The 20,755-nt window shown below is 47.2% G+C and overlaps 2 protein-coding genes across 2 annotated transcripts in view; both read right to left on the bottom strand.

Moving 5' to 3' along the window:
- The window catches only part of REX1BD (required for excision 1-B domain containing), a 38,698-nt gene that overhangs the window by 12,926 nt on the left and 5,017 nt on the right, over positions 1–20,755 (bottom strand). Inside the window, exon 2 of the mRNA XM_070732382.1 lies at positions 4,746–4,851. Within this exon, the coding sequence (XP_070588483.1) occupies positions 4,746–4,822 (77 nt within the window). The 5' untranslated portion in view covers positions 4,823–4,851. The remainder of the gene's footprint in view (positions 1–4,745; positions 4,852–20,755) is intronic.
- LOC139158740 (tigger transposable element-derived protein 1-like) lies at positions 7,931–9,607 on the bottom strand. Its single transcript, XM_070736107.1, has one exon. It carries the CDS (start codon positions 9,605–9,607, stop codon positions 7,931–7,933), a length of 1,677 nt encoding a protein of 558 aa, XP_070592208.1.

The raw sequence follows: 20,755 nt of genomic DNA, 5'->3' as shown, positions 1-20,755 counted from the left end.
ACCAACGGGGCTGACGAAAGAACAAAGGCCATGGTTGGGGGCTACCAGAAATGCTACATCTCTTATCAGCAGAAGGATTGGGCGGCCCTCCTTCCATTCGCGGAGGTGGCTTATCTTTTTCAGTTGATTAAGTCACATTTTATTTTATTATTTTATTTTATTAATTGGATTTCTATGCCGCCCCTCTCCGAGTACTTGGAGTGGCTCACAAGAATAGAATAGAATAGAATAGAATAGAATAGAATTTTATTGGCCAAGTGTGATTGGACACACAAGGAATTTGTCTTTGGTGCATATGCTCTCTGTGTACAAAAATAAAAAGATACATTTGTTAAGAACCATGAGGTAAACACTTAAGGATTGTGATGGGGTCAAATAAGCAATGAAGAAACAATCAATATTAATAAAAATCTTAGGATACAAGCAACAAGTTACAGTCATAGAGTCCTAAGTGGGAGGAAAAGTATGATAGGAATGATAAGAAAAAACTGGCACATTATTTGAAGATTGGCACATTATTTACCAACCACGTCTGTTGGAAATTTGTTCCAAGCATCTACTACTCTTTCAGTCAAACAATATTTTCTAGCGTTGCTTATATTTTCTCATGTTGCTTGGGTCTTGGGAAAGGGTCCTCGGGGAGGGGCGGCATACAAATCTAATAAATAATAATAATAACAACAACTCCCTATAACTGTGATGGCGAACCTTTTTTCCTTCAGGTGCTGAAAGACCGTGAGCGTGTGCTATTGCACATGTGTGAGTGCCCACACCCATAATTCAATGCCTGGCAAGAGTGAAAACAAATTATCTAGCCTCCTGGAGGCCCTTTGGAGGCCGGAAATGGCCTGTTTCCCAACTTCTGGTGGGCCCAATAGGCTCATGTTTTGCCATCCTCACACTCCAAAGGCTTCCCTGGAGCCGGGGGAGGATAAAAACGCCCTTCCCATCCCCCTGGAGGCTCTCTGGAAGCCAAAAATGCCCTCCCAGAGTCTATATCTGAGCCAAAAATCAGCTTGCCAGCACACACATGCACATTGGAACTGAGCTAGGGCAATGGCTCGCGTATCAGCAGATATGACTCCATGTGCCACCTGTGGCACCCGTGCCATAGGTTCGCCATCACTGCCCTATAAAATACACGGATTGAAAGGCTGGGCTTCCCATTAAAGATGCTGGATGCTTCATTCGAACACAGACCCTCCCTTCCCTTGTGTTAACCTGGGCATAAGGGTTGTTTTTTCTCCCCTGCTGGGTTTTCGGAGAAGGCTTAATTGATTTGTCAATGGCTGCCCTCCTGGAGAGAGACGCCTTTCCCTAAAGAGGGTTATAGAAACATAGAAGATTGACGGCAGGAAAAGACCTCCTGGTCCATCTAGTCTGCCCTTATATTTTATCTTAGGATGGATATATGTTTATCCCAGGCATGTTTAAATTCAATTACTGTGGATTTACCAACCACGTCTGCTGGAAGTTTGTTCCAAGCACCTACTACTCTTTCAGTCAAAAAATATTTTCTCACACTGCTTCTGATCTTTCTCCCAACTAACCTCAGATTGTGTCCCCTTGTTCTTGGGTTCACTTTTCTATTAAAAACACTTCCCTCCTGGACCTTATTTAACCCTTTAACATATTTAAATGTTTCGATCATGTCCCCCCCTTTCCCTTCTGTCCTCCAGACTAGACAGATTGAGTTCATGAAGTCAAGAGGGATATACAGTAATTGAACTGGAAAAGGTGCAAAAAAAGGGCAAATGGAGCCCCTCCCTTATGAAACCAAGGTTGCAATGCCTTGGTCTCTTCATCCTTGAAAGACGGCGTTTAAGGGGTGACTTGATCAAAGTGTATAAAATCATGCATGGGATAGAAAAGGTGGGTAGAGAAAAATTCTTTATCACACAATACTAGGACGAGGGGGGCCTCCCTAAAGCTCATAGGTAAGAAAGTGAGGGCAAATCATTGGTCTATGGAATTCACTTCCAGAAGAGGTCGTGACAGCTGTGAGCCTTGATAGCTTCAAGGCAGGATTAGACAGATTCATGGATGCCGAGTGTATCGGTGGTTATTGAAACGGATGTCCATTTGCCACCTCTATATTGGTTGAGGCAGGCAGGGTTCCCTTGGGTCCCATTTGTTGGGGCTCAGGAGAAAGGAAGGGTTTTGCCTTCTCTTTCTGCTCAAGATCCCCATGGACAATTGGTGGGCTACTGTATGACACAGAATGCTGGACTCGATGGCCTTTGGCCTGATTCAGCATGGCTCCTCTTAGGTTCTTGTGTTCTAAGTCTTTCCTGATACGTTTTATGCTTAAGACCTTCCACCATTCTTGTAGCCCGTCTTTGGACCCGTTCAATTTTATCCATCTCTTTTTGTAGGTGAGGTCTCCCGAACTGAACACACTATTCCAAATGTGGTCTCACCAGCGCTCTGTATAGCGGGATCACTGCCCCCCCCCTCCGAAAGCCTGCTTGTGGGGGCTTTGCCGTGTCGAGGATTGGATTCCCCATCCGCGGGAGTAAATTATCTGCACACCAGGCTCCCCACAAGCAGCCCGCAAGGAGTTCTTCCTTCTGCAAATAGATCGCAGGTGTTGGGTGGGTGCTGCCCCTTTGCTCATCTGGTTTCCATCAGGCACCGGGAGCCAGGGGTTGGGGGGGGCAGAGTGAAAAGGGGGGAGAGGTCGAGAGGAGGCCTCCTGCAGGGCCCCCCTTGAATCAAATGGTGTGCAAATAAAAGGGATGGATGGGGGGGGGGAGAGGAAGAGACTGAAACGGCTCATCAGCTTCCCAGGCCTATTTTATGCATACGAAGAAATTGTATGAAATAGATCCTTGGAACAAACTTCCAGCAGACGTGGTTGGTAAATCCACAATAACTGAATTTAAACATGCCTGGGATAAACATATATCCATTGTAAGATAAAATGCAGGAAATAGTGTAAGGGCAGACTAGATGGGCCATGAGGTCTTTTTCTGCCGTCAGTCTTCTATGTTTCTATGGTAGGGACCCGCGTTTTGCAAAAGGACACTCAGGCTTTAAAAATTCTCTTTTTAACTTATTATTACTACTATTACAAGAAATAGAGTTAGACTGTAGAAGCATATATGATACCGATATGATAATCTGCAAACAATTGCTGTTGTGAGCCGCCCCGAGTCTTCAGAGAGGGGTGGCATACAAGTCTAATAAATTATTATTACCAGGTTCGCCTGGTGCACCAGTTGCGGCCCTACTTGGACAGGGACTCACTGCTCACAGTCACTCCTGCCCTCATCACCTGGAGGTTCGATTACTGCAACGCTCTCTACATGGGGCTACCTTTGAAAAGTGTTCAGAAACTTCAGGTCGTGCAGAATGCAGCTGCGAGAGCCATCGTGGGGCTTCCAAGATTCGCCCATGTTTCTTCAACACTCCGTGGCTTGCATTGGCTGCCGATCAGTTTCCGGTCACAATTCAAAGTGTTGGTCATGACCTTTAAAGCCCTACATGGCTTTGGACCAGACTACCTCCGGAACTGCCTGCTACCGCACGAATCTCAGCGACCGATAAGGTCCCACAGAGTTGGCCTTCTCCGGGTGCCGTCGACTAAACAATGTCGTTTGGCGGGCCCCAGGGGAAGAACCTTCTCTGTGGCGGCCCTGGCCCTCTGGAATCAACTCCCCCCAGAGATTAGAATTGCCCCCACCCTCCCTGTCTTTCGTAAACTACTCAAGACTCATTTATACTGCCAGGCATGGGGGAGTTGAGATATTCCTTCCCCCTAGGCCATTACAAGTTATGCATGGTATGTCTGTGTGTATGTTTGGTATTTATAATAAGGGTTTTTAGTTGTTTTATTATTGGATTGTCACATGCTGTTTTTATCATTGTTGTTAGCCGCCCCGAGTCTACGGAGAGGGGCGGCATACAAATCCAATAAATAATAATAATAATAATAATTATTATTATTATTATTATTATTATTATTACTACTACTACTACTACTACTACTACTACTACTACTACTATTATAGAAATGTATACGCTAAAACATTTAAGGAAAGAGAGAGTGAAGCCATCCCTCTTGGTCTTAAAGCTGTGTGTATATTTTTGTGTGTAATTTATATTTGTATATAAAATTACCTCTTTTCTAATAAACATTTCTAAAGTAAAAAGAAAATTCTCTTTCTTGTTCCAAAAATGGAATCACAGGGTTGGGAGGGACCGCGGAGGTCTTTTAGATCCTATACCTGTGATGGCGAACCTATAGCAAATGTGCCACATGGGGCCATATTGAAGGGCCCCCAAGACATTGCCCTATGTCAGCTCCAGCGCGCATGCGTACGCTGCCCAGCTGATTTTCAGCCTTGGGTAAGGCCGTTTCGCCCTTGGGAGTCTTCAGAGAATATCTCCGGGACCACCTTCTGCCGCACGAATACCAGCGGTCGATTAGGTCCCAGAGTTGGCCTTCTCCGGGTCCCGTCGACTAAACAATGTCGTCTGGTGGGACCCAGGGGAAGAGCCTTCTCTGTGGTGGCACCGGCCCTCTGGAACCAACTCCCCCCAGAGATTACAACAACTGTGGTGATTCACTTAACGACTGCGGCAGAAAAGGTCATAAAATGGGGCAAAACTCACTTACCAACGGACCCACTTAGCAACATAAATTTGGGGCTCAACTGTGATCTTAGGTGGAGGACTACCTGTATTTGAAACGAATGCAACAAGTGGCAAAGGTTTTTGACGGAAAAAAACCAAATACTTACTGCTCAAAGAAGTGATAAGTTTCCACCCGCTGGGTCTGCAGGGCATAAAAACGGTGCACCAAACTTTGCACGTCCATCTTATGGCAGGAAAGGGGAGACAGGTTACCTTGTCAGGGGAAATAAAGACAGTCAGTTAGTCCTCCACTTATGACCAAAATTTACGTCGTTCAGTAAGAATTTTTTAAAAAATATATTTTTATTGATATTTAAAATAAAGACATAACAAGACGTACAACATTTAACATAGAAAGGAGCTACAATTGCTCCATTCAGCATAGAAGTTGTTCTGTCAGGCTCTCTGGTAGAATCCTCCTGAAAATTCACAGATACAAATTTCAGACACACACACACGTTTGAAAATTCAAAACAATGTTCTTTATACCGAAAATTCAAATAAACTAAGCCCTCTTTTGGTATAGTAAAGAGCACTCGTCTCCAAACAAACTGGTAATGTGTAAAAGTCCCTTATCAGTTCTGTGATACTTAGCTTGCAGCTGTGAGGCAATTCACAGTCCTTCTTCTTTCACAAAGTGAAACACATTTTGCTCTGGTTTAGTTTCAACGCGGGGAAAAATCAGCACACAAAGGTCGAAGTCAGCAATGCAGGCACGAAACACAATGATCAGATAATCCTCCACAATGGCCAAACCCATAGGCTGCTATTTATAGCAACCTCACTAATCACCACAGCCCCACCCAACCACAGGTGGCCTCATTTTCTTTGATAATAATCTCCCAGTTGTTGTTGCCTATGCATCGTTCTCCGCATGCCTGGCTGTATCATTAACTCTTGTTCCGAATCCAAGGAGGAGCTAGATAATTGATCTCCTTCTGAGCTGTCTGCCCCACTCTCCTCCTCTCTGTCATGTCTTCTTGGTCAGAGGAGCCTTCATCAGCAGATTCCACCGGGAGCAAAACAGGCCTGCGGCATGTGGATGTCTCCCCCACATCCACAGTCCATGGGACAGGACTGGGCCAGAGCTAACCACAACAGAAGTCTTCTTAATACAGAAAAGAAAAACTAATTATGGTTTAGATCAATACAGAAAAGTAGATGTGTCAATGATATATCTCTATATAATACAGTATATGCTATCATAGAAATTTCAACATTTCAATATTTTCCATCGATTATATGATTATAATTTATACTAATTCAAAAAAAATAAACTTATCTATCAAATATCTCTATAGGGTATATTTCATCTAGTAAGTGAGAAATTGTTAAGTTAGTAACTCGGTCATTAAGCGAATCCGGCTTCCCCACTGACTTTACTGGCACAGGAATTCCATGACCCCAGGACGCCGCAACCGTCATAAATGTGAGTAAGTTGTCAAGCATCCAAGTGTAAATCATGTCACCATGTGGATCAGACTTGGGCAAGGGGCGGCCCACGGGCCGCCTCCGGTCTGTGACCGGCCCGCCTGCTATCTGTGACCGGTCCGCGGAGGTTGGGTTCCGCTCCAGTGGGAAGATGAAAGAGCTCACCACATCTGCCGGGACTCCTCTGGTTCCTGCTTTCCTGATGAATCATGAAGAAAGCAGGAACCGGAGGAATCCCGGCAGAGGCGGTGAGCACTTTCATCCTCCCACTGGAGCAGACCCCGACCTCCTACCGATAGTGGCCGAGCACAGAAACCACGCAAACACTCCAGCACAGTGACTGTGGAGCACCGTATTGCCATAAAGCAAACAATTAGGGGTCTGTAGAGTGGGTCTGAGTGTTTAGGTCAGGTCAGGGTCTGGGTCTTTACAGTATTGGGTAGAACTGAGTTAATTATATTATTTATTTATTTATTTATTCATTTATTCATTCATTCATTCATTCATTCATTCATTCATTCATTCATTCATTAGATTTGTATGCCGCCCCTCTCCGTAGACTCGGGGCGGCTCACAACACAATAAAACAGTTCATAACAAATCTAATAATTTGAAATTTAAAATATTTTAAAAACCCCATTATTAAGCAGACATACGTACAAACATACCATACATAAATTGCATAGGCCCGGGAAAGATATTTCAATTCCCCTATGCCTGATGACAAAGGTGGGTTTTGAGGAGTTTACGAAAGGCAAGGAGGGTGGGGGCATTAGTCCGGCCCTCTAAAACCATCCCAATTTCTCATGCGGCCCCATGGCAAAATTAATTGCCCACCCCTGATGTGGATGCACTAACGGTCACAAGGATGAAAAACGGCCATCGGTCATCTTTTTCAGTGACGTTGTAACTTCTCACGAATCCCAGCGTCTGGTTAGGTCCCACAGAGTCGGCCTTCTCCGGGTCCCGTCAACTAGACAATGTCACTTGGCAGGTCCTAAGGGAAGAGCCTTCTTTGTGGGGGGTCCGCCCTCTGGAATCAACTTCCCCACGAGATTCGCACTGCCCCCACCCTCTTTGCCTTTCGTAAGAATTTGAAAACATATTTATGTCGCCAGGCTTGGGGTCACTAAAGCCCAGCCTCTAGCCAGTGAATGTGTAGGATGCTGTAGTATGTATTTGAATATTTGAATGTTTAGCTTTTTAAAATATTTTCAAATTAATGATTTATGTTAATTGGATTTAGATGTGTTTTATATATTGTATTCTTTTTATTGAAATGTTGGAAGCCGCCCTCAGTCCAGGGAGAGGAGCAGCATATAAGTCCAATAAATAAATAAACTTTGAATGGTCAGTAAATGAACCGTTATAAGACGAGGACTACCTATAATGCCTTTTACCCAACATTGGGGTTACAACAACGACTTCTTTGAGGGGGAGCAAATTGGGGTGAATATCACCCTAAATTAGCATCAGTCCTTCAAGTTTTATACCTACCCGTTCGCTCATACAGTAGTACTGTACCTCGAGATACGAGTTTAATTCGTTCCGGACCTGGGCTCTTAAGTCGAGCAGCTCTTATCTCGAACGACTTTTCCCCATAGGAATTAATGTAAATAATTTTAATTGGTTCCAGCCCTCAAAAAACTCACAAAGTTAGTCTAAATTATGCAGAAAGACATGTTTTTAATGAAGAAATGTACATGTACATATAAATGAATAATGAAGTTTCTTTCACTTAACTTGTAAACTTTCTTAAACTTTTAAATTTACATATGTACACAGTAGCCTAATCATCTGTCTTTGCCTTTTTGGCTGCACTTTCACTTGGAGCAGCTCTTTTTGTAAGAAATTTATCCAATTACATCTGCTTTTGCCTGCTTTTCAAAATGTTGCGAAAGTGAGTCAATGAGGTGTCATTGAAAAGTGCTGCTAAACGACTCGTGGCTACTTTCTCTGGGTGATATTTTTCGATGAAACTAACAACGTTCTCCCATTGCGCTAGCATCGCTTTTATTTCACTGGTAGGAATGGCTTCCTGTGGTTCCTGTACCTCTTCCTCACTGCTGCTCATCTCTTGGGTCATCTCCGTCTGTTGCATCTCATGGAGCGCCTTCAGGTCCTCTGTAGAGAGCAGTTCTTCATGCTCTTCGAGAAGCTCATTGATGTCACCCTCGTCTACCTCCAGACCCATACACTTACCGAGTGACACAATCTCCTCCAACGGGGTGTCAGTCTCGGTGATGTCCTCGGTCTCACCCTCGGGCTCAGCAGAGTCCCTTGGTGCAACAGCAGCAGGCCACAACTTCTTCCACGCCGAGTTCAAGTTTTGCCTTGACACTTCTTGCCAGGCTAGGTCAATGATGTTAAGGCAAGAAACGATGTTAAAATGATCCTTCCAAAACTCACGCAGTGTCAAGTTGGTGTTCTCTGTTACGTGGAAATATCGGCGGAACAGATGCTTCGTGTACAGCCTCTTGAAGTTAGCTATGACCTGCTGATCCATTGGTTGCAGGATTGAAGCTGTGTTGGGTGGGAGGAAGAAAACCTTTACAAACTGGAATTCTTCAAGGATGTCCTCTTGAAGAGCAGGTGGGTGGCCTGGAGCATTGTTGAGCAGCAGTAAGGCTTGTAGGGGGAGTTCATTAGTCAAAAGATATGTCTTCACCGTAGGACCAAAAACAAGATTTACCCAGTCCACAAAGAACTGCCTCGTTACACATGCCCTTGCATTGGAGCGCCACATGACATGGAGTCTTTCCTTTAGGATTTTGTGCGTCTTGAACGCGCGAGGATTCTCTGAATGGTACACGAGAAGTGGCTTTACTTTACAGTCACCCGACGCGTTTGCACACAATGCAAGGGTTAGACGGTCCTCCATGCGCTTATGTCTTGGCAGGCTCTTTTCCTCGGCAGTAGTGAAAGTCCTACGGGGCATTTTCTTCCAAAACAGCCCAGTCTCATCACAGTTAAATATCTGTTGAGAGACATAGCCTTCTTTTTCAACCAGGCTAGCAAAACGCATAACAAACTCCTCCGCTGCCTTGATGACTGCACTCGCTGCCTCCCCATGCCTAACCATTGAGTGAATGCCACTTCTTTTTCTGAACCTGTCAAACCACCCATGACTTGCCTTGAACTCATCTGGATCTCCCGACGAGGATGGTTCATTGTTCTTTAGATCGGAGAATATCGCACGAGCCTTCTCGCTGATGACCACCTCTGTTATTGTATCTCCGGCCAGCTCCTTTTCTTTTATCCAAATTAACAATAACCTCTCCATCTCTTCATGAACAGACGTCCTACGTTGGGAAATTATTGTCGCACCTTTTGCTGCTTTAACACCTTTAAGGATGTCCTTCTGCTTCAGGATTGTACAAATGGTGGACGTACTGCGTTTGAACTTCCTCGCAAGTTCAATAACACGAGTCCCTTTTTCGTGCAAATTAATTATCTCCTGCTTCGCTTCTATGGATATCATCATCTTCTTCTTCTTCTCAGCGGCCTTTGCAGTACCGGACACCTTTTTTGGAGCCATGCTCGCTCTAAACACCGACACCACCGAGACCTCTTTTTTCCCACCGAGGAAACCGGAAGCCAACTTGCCTGCAAGCAGAAAAATTTAAATCAGCCAAGTAGAAAGTTTTAATGCCAACACTTAGAAGGTCAACCAGATCTGTACTATTGGTCAGCACTTTGGCCCACAAGCCTATTATTGCTCCTTCTGGGGGAAGCCTCTGACCATCCTTTGATAGGACTAGAATTAGATAAAGTGGATGTAGAAATCCTATTTATTCTATGGTCTCAGAAATGGAGTGCAGAATGAATAATCATTAAAGCTGATGTTTCTTCTGACCTTGCTAGGCCAAGTCAGGAAATAGACATTGCAAGAATAAATGTAACTTTACTTATTAATAAGATGATAAGCTGAGAGCTTTCCTCCCCTTCCTCTTTTTACCCAAAACAATCAACATGGCAAACTTTTATTTTTATTCATTACTGTAGTGAATGAATGGACGGAGGGTGGGAAGGAAGGAAGGAAGGAAAGAGGGAAGGGACAGGAACAGAGGAAGGGTGCAAAGGAAGCAAGGAAAGGTGTGAAAGGGGAGAGTAAGAGAGGAAGGAGTGAAAGAAGGGAGTGAGGGAGGAAAGAAGGGAGGAAGGAAAAGGAAAGCAAGAAATGGAGGGAGGAAAGGAAGGAAGGAAGGAAAGAAAGAAAGAAAGAAAGAAAGGGGGAAGGAACAGGAACAGAGGAAGGAAGGAAGGAAACTTATGAAAGGGGAGAGTAAGAGAGGAAGGACTGAAGGGAGGGAGGGAGGGAAGAAGGTAGGAAGGAGAAAGAAAAGAAGAAATAGAGGAAGGGAAGGTAAAAGAGAGAAAGAAAAAGAGCAAGAAAGAAAGCAAGAAAGAGAAAGAAAGAAAGAAAGAAAGGCAACTTCAAAGAAAGGCTCACTGAGCATCTCTCACTCTCTCTCTTTCTATCCCTCTTTCTTTCTTTCTCTTCCTTTCTCTCTCTCCTCTTCCTTTATCTCCTCTCTCTCTCTCCCTCTCTCTTTCTCTCCCCCTCTCTCCCCCTTTCCCTTTCTCTTTCTCTCTCTCCCTCTCTTGCTATCTCTCCCCCCTCTCCCTCTCTCTTTCTCTCTCTCCCTCTCTTGCTATCTCTCCCCTCTCCCTCTCTCTTTCTCTCTCTCCCTCTCTTGCTATCTCTCCCCCCTCTCCCTCTCTTTCTCCCTCTCCCTCTCTCTCTCCCCCCTCTCTCTTTCTCTCTCTCTCCCCCTCTTTCTCTCTCTTCTTCTCACTTTCTCTCTCTTGTTCTCTCTCTCTTGCTATCTCTTTCTCTCCCCCCCTTTCTCTCCCTCTCTCTTTCTCACTTTCTCTCTATCTTGCTGTCTGTTGCTCTCACTGACTCTCGTTCTCTCTCTATTCTTCTCAGCGGTGACGCGCGCACGCCCTGCCCGCCTCAACTTTGCCGAGAGCACTTTCGTCCCGGGCTCGGGCTCTCAGCAAGGAGGTTGCAGCAGAGGCGGGGCCGGCGGCTATTCAATGTCGGGGGCGCACGGGCGGTTGCGCGCGCTCCCGATCTCCCTGCTAGGCCCCTCGGAATACAGCATTCAAAATAACAAAAGGCTTTGCCGGCGACAGTCCCCCTGACACCGTTCGGATCCCCCCACCCCCAAGCAGAAGCCAAGGACCCCCAGAGTGGGGCGGCAGGGGAGGCGACCGCCTCTCCGCTTACCAAGTGCCGGAATCGAGCCGAGAGGAGCCGGGCGCTGGCTTGCCTTCCTTCCTTCCAGCGTCGCTTCGGAAGCCGCCGAAAGCAGCAGGGGGGCGCGGCTCCTCTCGGCTCGTATCCCGGATGTGAGCTCGGGAGACGAACAAAAATGTCTCTCCCCTCCCAGCTCTTATCTCGAGCAGCTCGTAAGTAGAACAGCTCGTATGTCGAGGTTCCACTGTATAGGTAATCCTCGATTTACAACAGTTCGTTTAGTGTAGTGTTTCTCAACCTTGGCTGTTGGAAGATGTGTGGACTTCAACTCCCAGAATTCCCCAGCCAGCTCTGCTGGCTGGGGAATTCTGGGAGTTGAAGTCCACACATCTTCCAACAGCCAAGGTTGAGAAACACTGGTTTAGTGACTGGTTCAAACTTAACAACAGCACTGAAAAAAGCGACTTCTGACTGTTTTTCACACTTATGACCGCTGCAGCAGCCATCATGGTCATGTGATCAAAATTCAGACACTTGGCAACTGACTCGCAGTTATGACGGTCGCAGTGATTCCCTTTTGTGACCTTCTGACAAACAAAGTCAGAATGGGGAAGCCAGATTCGCTTAACAATAGTGTTACTAACTTAACAACTGCAGTGATTCACTTCAGAGTTGTGGCAAAGGAAGGTCGTAAAATGGGGGCAAAATTCTCTTTTTCTTTCCTTCTTTCTCTCATTCATTCTTTCTCTTTTTTCTCCTTCCTTCCTTCTTTCCTTCCCCTTCCTTCCCCTTCCTTTTCCTTCCTTCCTTCCCCTTCCTTTTCCTTCCTTCCTCTTCCTTCCTTCCCCTTCCTTTTCCTTCTTTCCTTCCCCTTCCTTCCCCTTCCTTTTCCTTCCTTCCTTCCTTCTTTCCTTCCCCTTCCTTTTCCTTCCTTCCCCTTCCTTCCCCTTCCTTCCTTCCTTCCCCTTCCTTTCTTCCTTCCTCTTCCTTCCTTCCTTCCTTCCCCTTCCTTCCCCTTCCTTTTCCTTCCTTCCCCTTCCTTTTCCTTCCTTCCCCTTCCTTTTCCTTCCTTTTCCTTCCTTCCCCTTCCTTTTCCTTCCTTCCTTTCCCTTCCTTCCTTCCTTCCTCTTCCTTCCTTCCTTCCCCTTCCTTTTCCTTCCTTCCTTCCCCTTCCTTTTCCTTCCTTCCTTCCCCTTCCTTTTCCTTCCTTCCCCTTCCTTCCTTCCCCTTCCTTTCCCTTCCTTCCTTCCTTCCCTCCCCTTCCTTTTCCTTCCTTCCTTCCTTCCTTCCTTTCCCTTCCTTCCTTCCTTTCCCTTCCTTCCTTCCTTTTCCTTCCTTCCTTCCTCTTCCTTCCTTCCCCTTCCTTCCTTCCCCTTCCTTTTCCTGCCTTCCTTCCTTCTTTCCTTCCCTTTCCTTCCTTCCCCTTCCTTTTCCTTCCTTCCCCTTCCTTTTCCTTCCTTCCCCTTCCTTTTCCTTCCTTCCCCTTCCTTTTCCTTCCTTCCCCTTCCTTCCTTCTTTTCCCTTCCTTCCCCTTCCTTCCTTTCTTCCTTCCTTCTTTCCTTCCCCTTCCTTTTCCTTCCTTCCCCTTCCTTTTCCTTCCTTCCCCTTCCTTTTCCTTCCTTCCCCTTCCTTCCTTCCCCTTCCTTTTCCTTCCTTCCTTCCCCTTCCTTTTCCTTCCTTCCTTCCCCTTCCTTCCTTCCCCTTCCCCTTCCTTCCTTCCCCTTCCCCTTCCTTCCTTCCCCTTCCTTTCCCTTCCTTCCTTCCTTCCCCTTCCTTTTCCTTCCCTTCCTTCCCCTTCCTTTTCCTTCCTTCCTTCCTTTCCCTTCCTTCCCCTTCCTTCCTTCCCCTTCCTTCCTTCTTTCCTTCCCCTTCCTTCCCTTCCTTCCCCTTCCTTTCCCTTCCTTCCCCTTCCTTCCTTCCCCTTCCTTTTCCTTCCCCTTCCTTTTCCTTCCTTCCTTCCTTTCCCTTCCTTCCTCTTCCTTCCTTCCTTTTCCTTCCTTCCCCTTCCTTCTCCTTCCTTCCTTCCTTTCTTTCTTCCTTCCTTCCCCTTCCTTTTCCTTCCTTCCTTCCTTTCCCTTCCTTCCTTCCTCTTCCTTCCTTCCTTCCCCTTCCTTCCTTCCCCTTCCTTTTCCTTCCCCTTCCTTCCTTCCTTCCTTCCCCTTCCTTTTCCTTCCTTCCTTCCCCTTCCTTCCTTCCCCTTCCTTCCTTCCTTTCTTCTTTCCTTCCCCTTCCTTCCTTCCCCTTCCTTCCTTCCCCTTCCTTCCTTCCTTCCCCTTCCTTTTCCTTCCTTCCTTCCCCTTCCTTCCTTCCTTCCCCTTCCTTTTCTTTCCTTCCTTCCTTTCTTCCTTCCCCTTCCTTTTCCTTCCTTTCCCTTCCTTCCTTCCCCTTCCTTCCTTCCTTCCCCTTCCTTCCTTCCTTCCCCTTCCTTCCTTCCCCTTCCTTCCTTCCCCTTCCTTTTCCTTCCTTCCTCTTCCTTCCTTCCCCTTCCTTCCTTCCCCTTCCTTCCTTCCTTCCCCTTCCTTCCTTCCTTCCTCTTCCTTTTCCTTCCTTCCTTCCCCTTCCTTTCCCTTCCTTCCTTCCTCTTCCTTCCTTCCTCTTCCTTCCTTCCTTCCTCTTCCTTCCTTCCCCTTCCTTCCTTCCTTTCTTCCTTCCTCTTCCTTCCTTCCCCTTCCTTCCTTTTCCTTCCTTCCTTCCCCTTCCTTCCTTCCTTCCCCTTCCTTCCTTCCCCCTCCTTTTCCTTCCTTCCTTCCCTTCCCTTTCCTTCCTTCCTTCCTTCCTTCCTCCCTCCCTCCCTCCCTTCCTTCCTTCCTTGGATTTATATGTTTCCCTGAGCAACAGAAATTTTGAAGATTGCCTGTACTGGATAAGAGTCATTTCCTGAGGCGAAGCAAAGTTCAAGCAAGTTTAATCATAAATAAAATAAATGTCTATTTAATTGGCCCTTAAAAAAGAAAAGGAAGGAGGAACTAGCCAACGTAGAAGAAGTGGGAAAAAAAGAGGTTGAAAGAGGTTCATGCAAAGTAGGAAATGGAGCCCCCAGGTCTCAGAGCAGTCTACCTTACACTGCCCAAAGAGCGGGAATAAAGGAGAGGAGTTAAGCACGGACGATAAATCACCTGGCCTCCACTGGAGGAATTTGGACCTCAAGCGAGAGAATTCGTACGTGCTTTTCTTTCAATTTTTCCATTTTCGGGAAATGAGAAGCAGGGTTTTTTTCCCCCCCAGCCCGCCAGATTTCCTTGTTCTTTCAAATCCCTGAAGCTGCTTTGATCAACCCAAGCGTTTGCAATTTTTTAAAAAAAGGCTCTTTTGTGTGTCCAGCCTGCATCAAAAGGGCGGACTAGCAATGGGCTTCTTTGCTCTCACACATGGGCGTGCAATTGAGTGTGACATTGATGGGGGAGAGCCCTTGAAAGCAGGGGTCCCCACATAGCAATTTTTAAGACTTATGGACTTCAACTCCCAGAATTCCTCAGCCAGCCATGATCCTTGTGCATCATTTACCTCAGAGGTCTTCAAATCTGGCAACTTTTAAGACTTGTGGACTTCAACTCCCAGAATTCCTCAGCCAGCCATGATCCTCGTGTATCATTTACCTCAGAGGTCTTCAAACTTGGCAACTTTGTGGACTTTAATTCCCAGAATTCTCCAGCCAGCCATGATCCTTGCATATCATTTACCTCAGAGGTCTTCAAACCTGGCAACTTTTAAGACTTATGGACTTTAATTCCCAGAATTCTCCAGCCAGCCATGATTCTCGTGTATCATTTACCTCAGAGGTCTTCAAACCTGGCAACTTTGTGGACTTTAATTCCCAGAATTCTCCAGACAGCCATGATCCTCGTGTATCATTTACCTCAGAGGTCTTCAAACCTGGCAACTTTTAAGACTTATGGACTTTAATTCCCAGAATTCTCCAGCCAGCCATGATCCTCGTGTATCATTTACCTCAGAGGTCTTCATACTTGGCAACTTTGTGGACTTTAATTCCCAGAATTCTCCAGCCAGCCATGATCCTTGCGTATCATTTACCTCAGAGGTCTTCAAACTTGGCAACTTTGTGGACTTTAATTCCCAGAATTCTCCAGCCAGCCATGATCCTTGCATATCATTTACCTCAGAGGTCTTCAAATCTGGCAACTTTGTGGACTTTAATTCCCAGAATTCTCCAGCCAGCCATGATCCTTGCGTATCATTTACCTCAGAGGTCTTCAAACTTGGCAACTTTTAAGACTTATGGACTTCAACTCCCAGAGTTCCTCAGCCAGCAAACTTGGCTGAGGAATTCTGGGAGATGAAGTCCACAAGTCTTAAAAGTTGCCAAGTTTGAAGACCTCCACTTTAAACTTGGCAATCCCACAATCTTTTATTATTACTTATTATTATTTATTACTTAGATTTGTATGCCGCCTCTCTCCGAAGACTCCCCTCCCCGTCACAAAAGTGCGCTTGGACAGACCGTGTCTCGTTTGGGCTGCTTTGCCAAAGTCCAAATTTCTCACCCTCCATAAGCAATGTCCCCTTTCAATCCTTTCCCTTATCGGCGAATCCTGGCAACACAACGGTGTGTGTCAAGCCCGGGGCCTCCCAACTGAAGCCAACTTTTTGGGGTCTTGGACTACTACAAGTGACGCTGACGAGTTTCGGCTTCTTTTTGCACACTCCCTCCCCAAAACGCACACCCTCATTCACTCTCTCACACTCTTGTACATACACACACACATCATGTGCATTTACAGTACACAACAGCTGCATCTTTTAACGTGGCACTTGGGGGGCGGAGGAGGAAGCCCGCTTCCCCTCAACAAACTGTTTAGCGACACCAGGGCCAAATTGTAGCAGTCTTGCAAGGGGCCCCCACTCTGGCCATGGGCCCACCCCTCACACCAGCCAGCTGCTCCAATGCTTGTCTTCATTCTCCAGAAACATTCTGATTGATTGATTATATTATGTTAGATTATTATTAGAGTTGGAAGGGACCTTGTAGGTCATCTAGTCCAACCCTGCCTCCACTCAAGCCTGTGTCCCTACACCAGTGATGGCGAGCCTTTTTTCCCTCGAGTGCCGAAAGAGCATGCGTGCGCACTATTGCACATTCACAAGTGCCCACACCCATAATCCAATGCCTGGGGAGGGCAAAAACACCTTTCCCCATCCCCTGGAGGCCCTCTGGAGGCGGGAAACGGCCTGTTTCCCATCTTCTGGTGGGCCCAGTAGACTCGTATTTTGCCCTCCCCAGGCTCCAAAGGCTTCCCTGGAGCTGGAGAAGAGTAAAAACGCCCTCCCCCATTCCCCCAGAGGTTCTCTGGAAGCCAAAAATGCCCTCCCAGAGCCTCTGTGTGAGCCAAAAATCAGCTGACTGGCACACACATGCACGTTGGAGCTGAGCTAGGGCAACGGCTCGCGTGCAAGCAGATATGGCTCCGCATGCAATATGGGTTCGCCATCATTGCCCTACACTATTTCAATCCCCCTTTGAAAGTCCAATCCCCCTTTGAAAGACTCAAGTGTTAGAGTCACAACTTCACACAACCTCCACAGGCAACTTCTGTTCCACTGGTTGATCGCTCTCACCGTTAGAAAGTTCCTCCTTATTTCCAGGTTTTGCTAACACATAACTGCCAATACAATACTCAGACTGAAGATTCCTTTTCCCCAAGTGCATTATTTTACATTTGGAAACATGTAGTTTTCAAATGTAAACTGCAGTTTCCATTGCTTTGACCACTTATCTAGTAAAGCTAAATCATTTGCCATATTACAGATGCCTCCAGGAATATCAACCCTATTGCACACTTTAGAGTCATCGGCAAATAGGCAAGTCTTCCTTACCAAACCTTCCCCTTTTTCACTCACAAACATATTAAAAAGAATAGGACCCAGAACAGACCCTTGTGGCACACCGCTTGTAACCTGTCTCTGCTCAGAATACTTGCCATTAACAATAACTCTCTGATGTCTACGCTTCAGCCAGCTGCAAATCCACTGAACTATCCAGGGATTAAGTCCAATCTTCACTAATTTATCTACCAGCTCTTTATGTGGAACCGTATCAAAGGCTTTGCTGACGTGCAGATAGACAATATCCACGGCACCACCTTCATCCAACACCTTTGTGACATAGTCAAAGAAATCAATGAGTTAGGGGGGGTGGAGGTGTGCTGGCTGTGGATGATGGGGCCTGTAGTCTATCATCTTTAGATGGGAACCCCACCAGTCAAAAATGTGCTGCAGAATTTCTCTGCTCCTCTCTTTCTCAACTTCCCCAAGGCTTCACTTCTAGTCCTCTTATGCCCCCTTGTGGGCGTTTCAGAAAAAAACAATTACTGTACTATCAACCTGCCTTTCATTGAGGACCTGTGTACTGCACGACCCTTCGCATCCTGGACATAAATTGTTTCAACTCCTACCCTCAAAACGACGCTTTAGAGCAGAGGTCCCCAACCGCCGGTCCGCGGACCGGGACCGGGCCGTTGGGGTTTTCCAGCCGGTCCGCGGCGCCGCTGCCCTCCCGGCAGAGGACATTATGCAGGACAGGGTGGGGCGTCGGGCAGGGCGGGGAGAATCAGGAGGCTCCTTTGGCGGCTGGGGGCTGCCTGGCTTTGAGTTTTTGGCTGGGGGGGGACTTAGGAAGGTCCTACTTCTCCCCCCCCCAGCCAAAAACTCAAAGCCTATCTGCTGGATACGGGCGATGAGTGGGACGAGCGGCGCCGAAGCTGGTGGCTGTGGCAGCTGCTGCAAGAGGCTTCCGCGCCGCTCTGTCCCACTCATCGCCCGTATCCAGCAGATAGACTTTGAGTTTTTGGCTGGGGGGGGACTTAGGAAGGTCCTACTTCTCCCCCCCCCAGCCAAAAACTCAAAGCCTATCTGCTGGATATGGGCGATGAGCGGGACGAGCGGCGCCGAAGCCGGTGGCTGTGGCAGCTGCTGCAAGAGGCTTCCGCGCCGCTCTGTCCCACTCATCGCCCGTATCCAGCAGATAGGCTTTGAATTTTTGGCTGGGGGGGGGAGAAGTAGGACCTTCCTAACTCCCCCCCCCAGCCAAAATCACAAAGCCAGGCAGCCCCCAGCCGCGAGGTGCCCCCTCCCCTTCCCTTTCACACGCAGCTTCGGGCCCCCTGAGCGTGTGCAGAGCGCCCCCAGCGCCGCCCCAGCCGAGAGACCCCTGCCCTCCTTTTTCCCGACCGGACGGAGCCCGCCGGGGGGGTCCCACGCGGGGCGCCCCCTCCCCTCCCATGGAGCCCTGCCCTGTTTGGTGCCCGCTGGCCGGGCAACGGCCTCCCTGCCTCGTGTTTGCAGAGCTCCGCCGGGCAAAGTTCGGACGCCTTCTGGGCGCACGCACACATCCACACCTCCACCCCCCCGGGAGGAATTCGCCCCCTGCCCAGAATTGGCCAGCCCAGCAACGCTGCCCTGCTCCCTTCGGAGGTGCGGAGAGGGCGGGGAGAGGAATTTAACCCTGAAAGTGGCCGGGGGTTGCGCAGAAATTCCCCCAACCTTCGCTGGTTTCGGGCCAGGGAAGAGGGGGCCGTGTTTACCTGGCTGATTCGGGGATGAGAGACCACCAGGAGCTCCGCAAGGCTGCGTGACTTGGATTGGCAAGTCTGAAAAAGACCCCCGGGATGGGTGAGTGGAGGGAGAAGGAGAAAGAGAGAGGGAGAGAGGGGGAGAAAGAGAGAGAAAGAGATAGCAAGAGAGGGAGAGAGAGAAAGAGAGAGGGAGAGAGGGGGGAGAGAGAGAGAAAGAGAGGGAGAGGGAGAAAGAGAGAGGGAGAGAGGGGGGAGAAAGAGAGAGAAAGAGATAGCAAGAGAGGGAGAGAGAGAAAGAGAGAGAGGGGGGAGAGAGAGAGAGGGAGAGGGAGAAGGAGAGAGGGAGAGAGGGGGGAGAAAGAGAGAGAAAGAGATAGCAAGAGAGGGAGAGAGAGAAAGAGAGAGGGAGAGAGGGGGAGAGAAAGAGATAGCAAGAGAGGGAGAGAGAGAAAGAGAGAGGGAGAGGGGGAGAGATAGCAAGAGAGGGAGAGAGAGAAAGAGAGAGGGAGAGAGGGGGGAGAGAAAGAGATAGCAAGAGAGGGAGAGAGAGAAAGAGAGAGGGAGAGGGGGAGAGATAGCAAGAGAGGGAGAGAGGGAAAGAGGGGGGAGAGAGGGGGGAGAGAAAGAGAGAGGGAGAGAGAGAGAGGAGATAAAGGAAGAGGAGAGATAGAAAGGAAGAGAGAGAAAGAAAGAGGGATAGAAAGAGAGTGAGAGATGCTCAGTGAGCCTTTCTTTGAAGTTGCCTTTCTTTCTTTCTTTCTTTCTCTCTTTCTTTTGCTCTCTTGCTCTCTTGCTCTTTCATTCTTTTTTCTCTCTCTTGCTTTCTTTCTTTCTCTTGCTTTCTCTCCTTCCTTCCCTCCTTCCATTTCTTTCATTCCCCCTCTCTATTTTTATTTCTCTTTCATTCTCTTTCTTTCTTTCTTGCTTTCTTTCTTGCTCTTTTTCTTTCTCTCTTTTACCTTCCCTTCCTCTATTTCTTCTTTTCTTTCTCCTTCCTACCTTCTTCCCTCCCTCCCTTCCTTCAGTCTTTCCTCTCTTACTCTCCCCTTTCATAAGTTTCCTTGCTTCCTTCCTCTGTTCCTGTCCCTTCCCCCTTTCTTTCTTTCTTTCTTTCTTTCCTTCCTTTCCTCCATCCATTTCTTGCTTTCCTTTTCCTTCCTCCCTTCTTTCCTCCCTCATTCCCTTCTTTCACTCCTTCTTCTCTTACTCTCCCCTTTCACCCCTCCCCAAAGAAGGTAAATTTCATACATAATTGGTATGTCGCAAAATAAAGTAGTTTTAAAATGGCGGGGAGGGCCCCCCCAGACACTTAGGCTGTATGGGGCCCCAAAATTCCTGATGGCGGCCCTGGCTCCACCCCTCCATAACCCCACCCCCATATGACCAAAGCCCCCCCCCCCACCGGGCCATGGAAAACTGGTCTAGCTTAAAGCCGGTCCCTGGTGCAAAAAAGGTTGGGGACCTCTGCTTTAGAGCACTGCCCACCAAGACAACTAGACACAAGAACAGGTTTTTTTCCTGAATAATGCCATTACTCTGCTAAACAAATAATTCCCTCACCACTGCCATACAAATCTAATTAATAATAATAATAATAATAATAATAATAATAATAATAATAAATCTTCTCATGGTTCCTATCGCCCATCTCCTCCCACTTATGACTGCAGGACTGTAAACTTTTACTTGTATTGTTACGATTTATATTAATATTGATTGTTTCCTGATGGCTCATTTTTACCCTATGACAATCATTAAGTGTTGTACCTCATGATTCTTGACAAATGTATCTTTTTCTTTTATGTACGCTGAGAACATATGCACCAAAGACAAATTCCTTGTGTGTCCAATCACACTTGGCCAATAAAATTCTATTCTAAAATTCTATTCTATTGCCAGGGTAGCTGAGCACTGGTGCTTTCTCCTGCTTTTCCTGTGGTTTCCTATTTTT

Source organism: Erythrolamprus reginae, chromosome 1, assembly GCF_031021105.1.
Source record: "Erythrolamprus reginae isolate rEryReg1 chromosome 1, rEryReg1.hap1, whole genome shotgun sequence".
Lineage (NCBI taxonomy): Eukaryota > Metazoa > Chordata > Lepidosauria > Squamata > Dipsadidae > Erythrolamprus > Erythrolamprus reginae.
The sequence above is the reverse complement of the archived record's forward strand: the minus strand, read 5'-3'. Positions and strand labels throughout refer to the sequence as shown.

What these genes read in the sequence shown, in the direction of transcription:
- LOC139158740 (XM_070736107.1), bottom strand. Translation starts at nt 9,607, where the DNA reads ATGGCTCCAAAAAAGGTGTCCGGTACTGCAAAGGCCGCTGAGAAGAAG.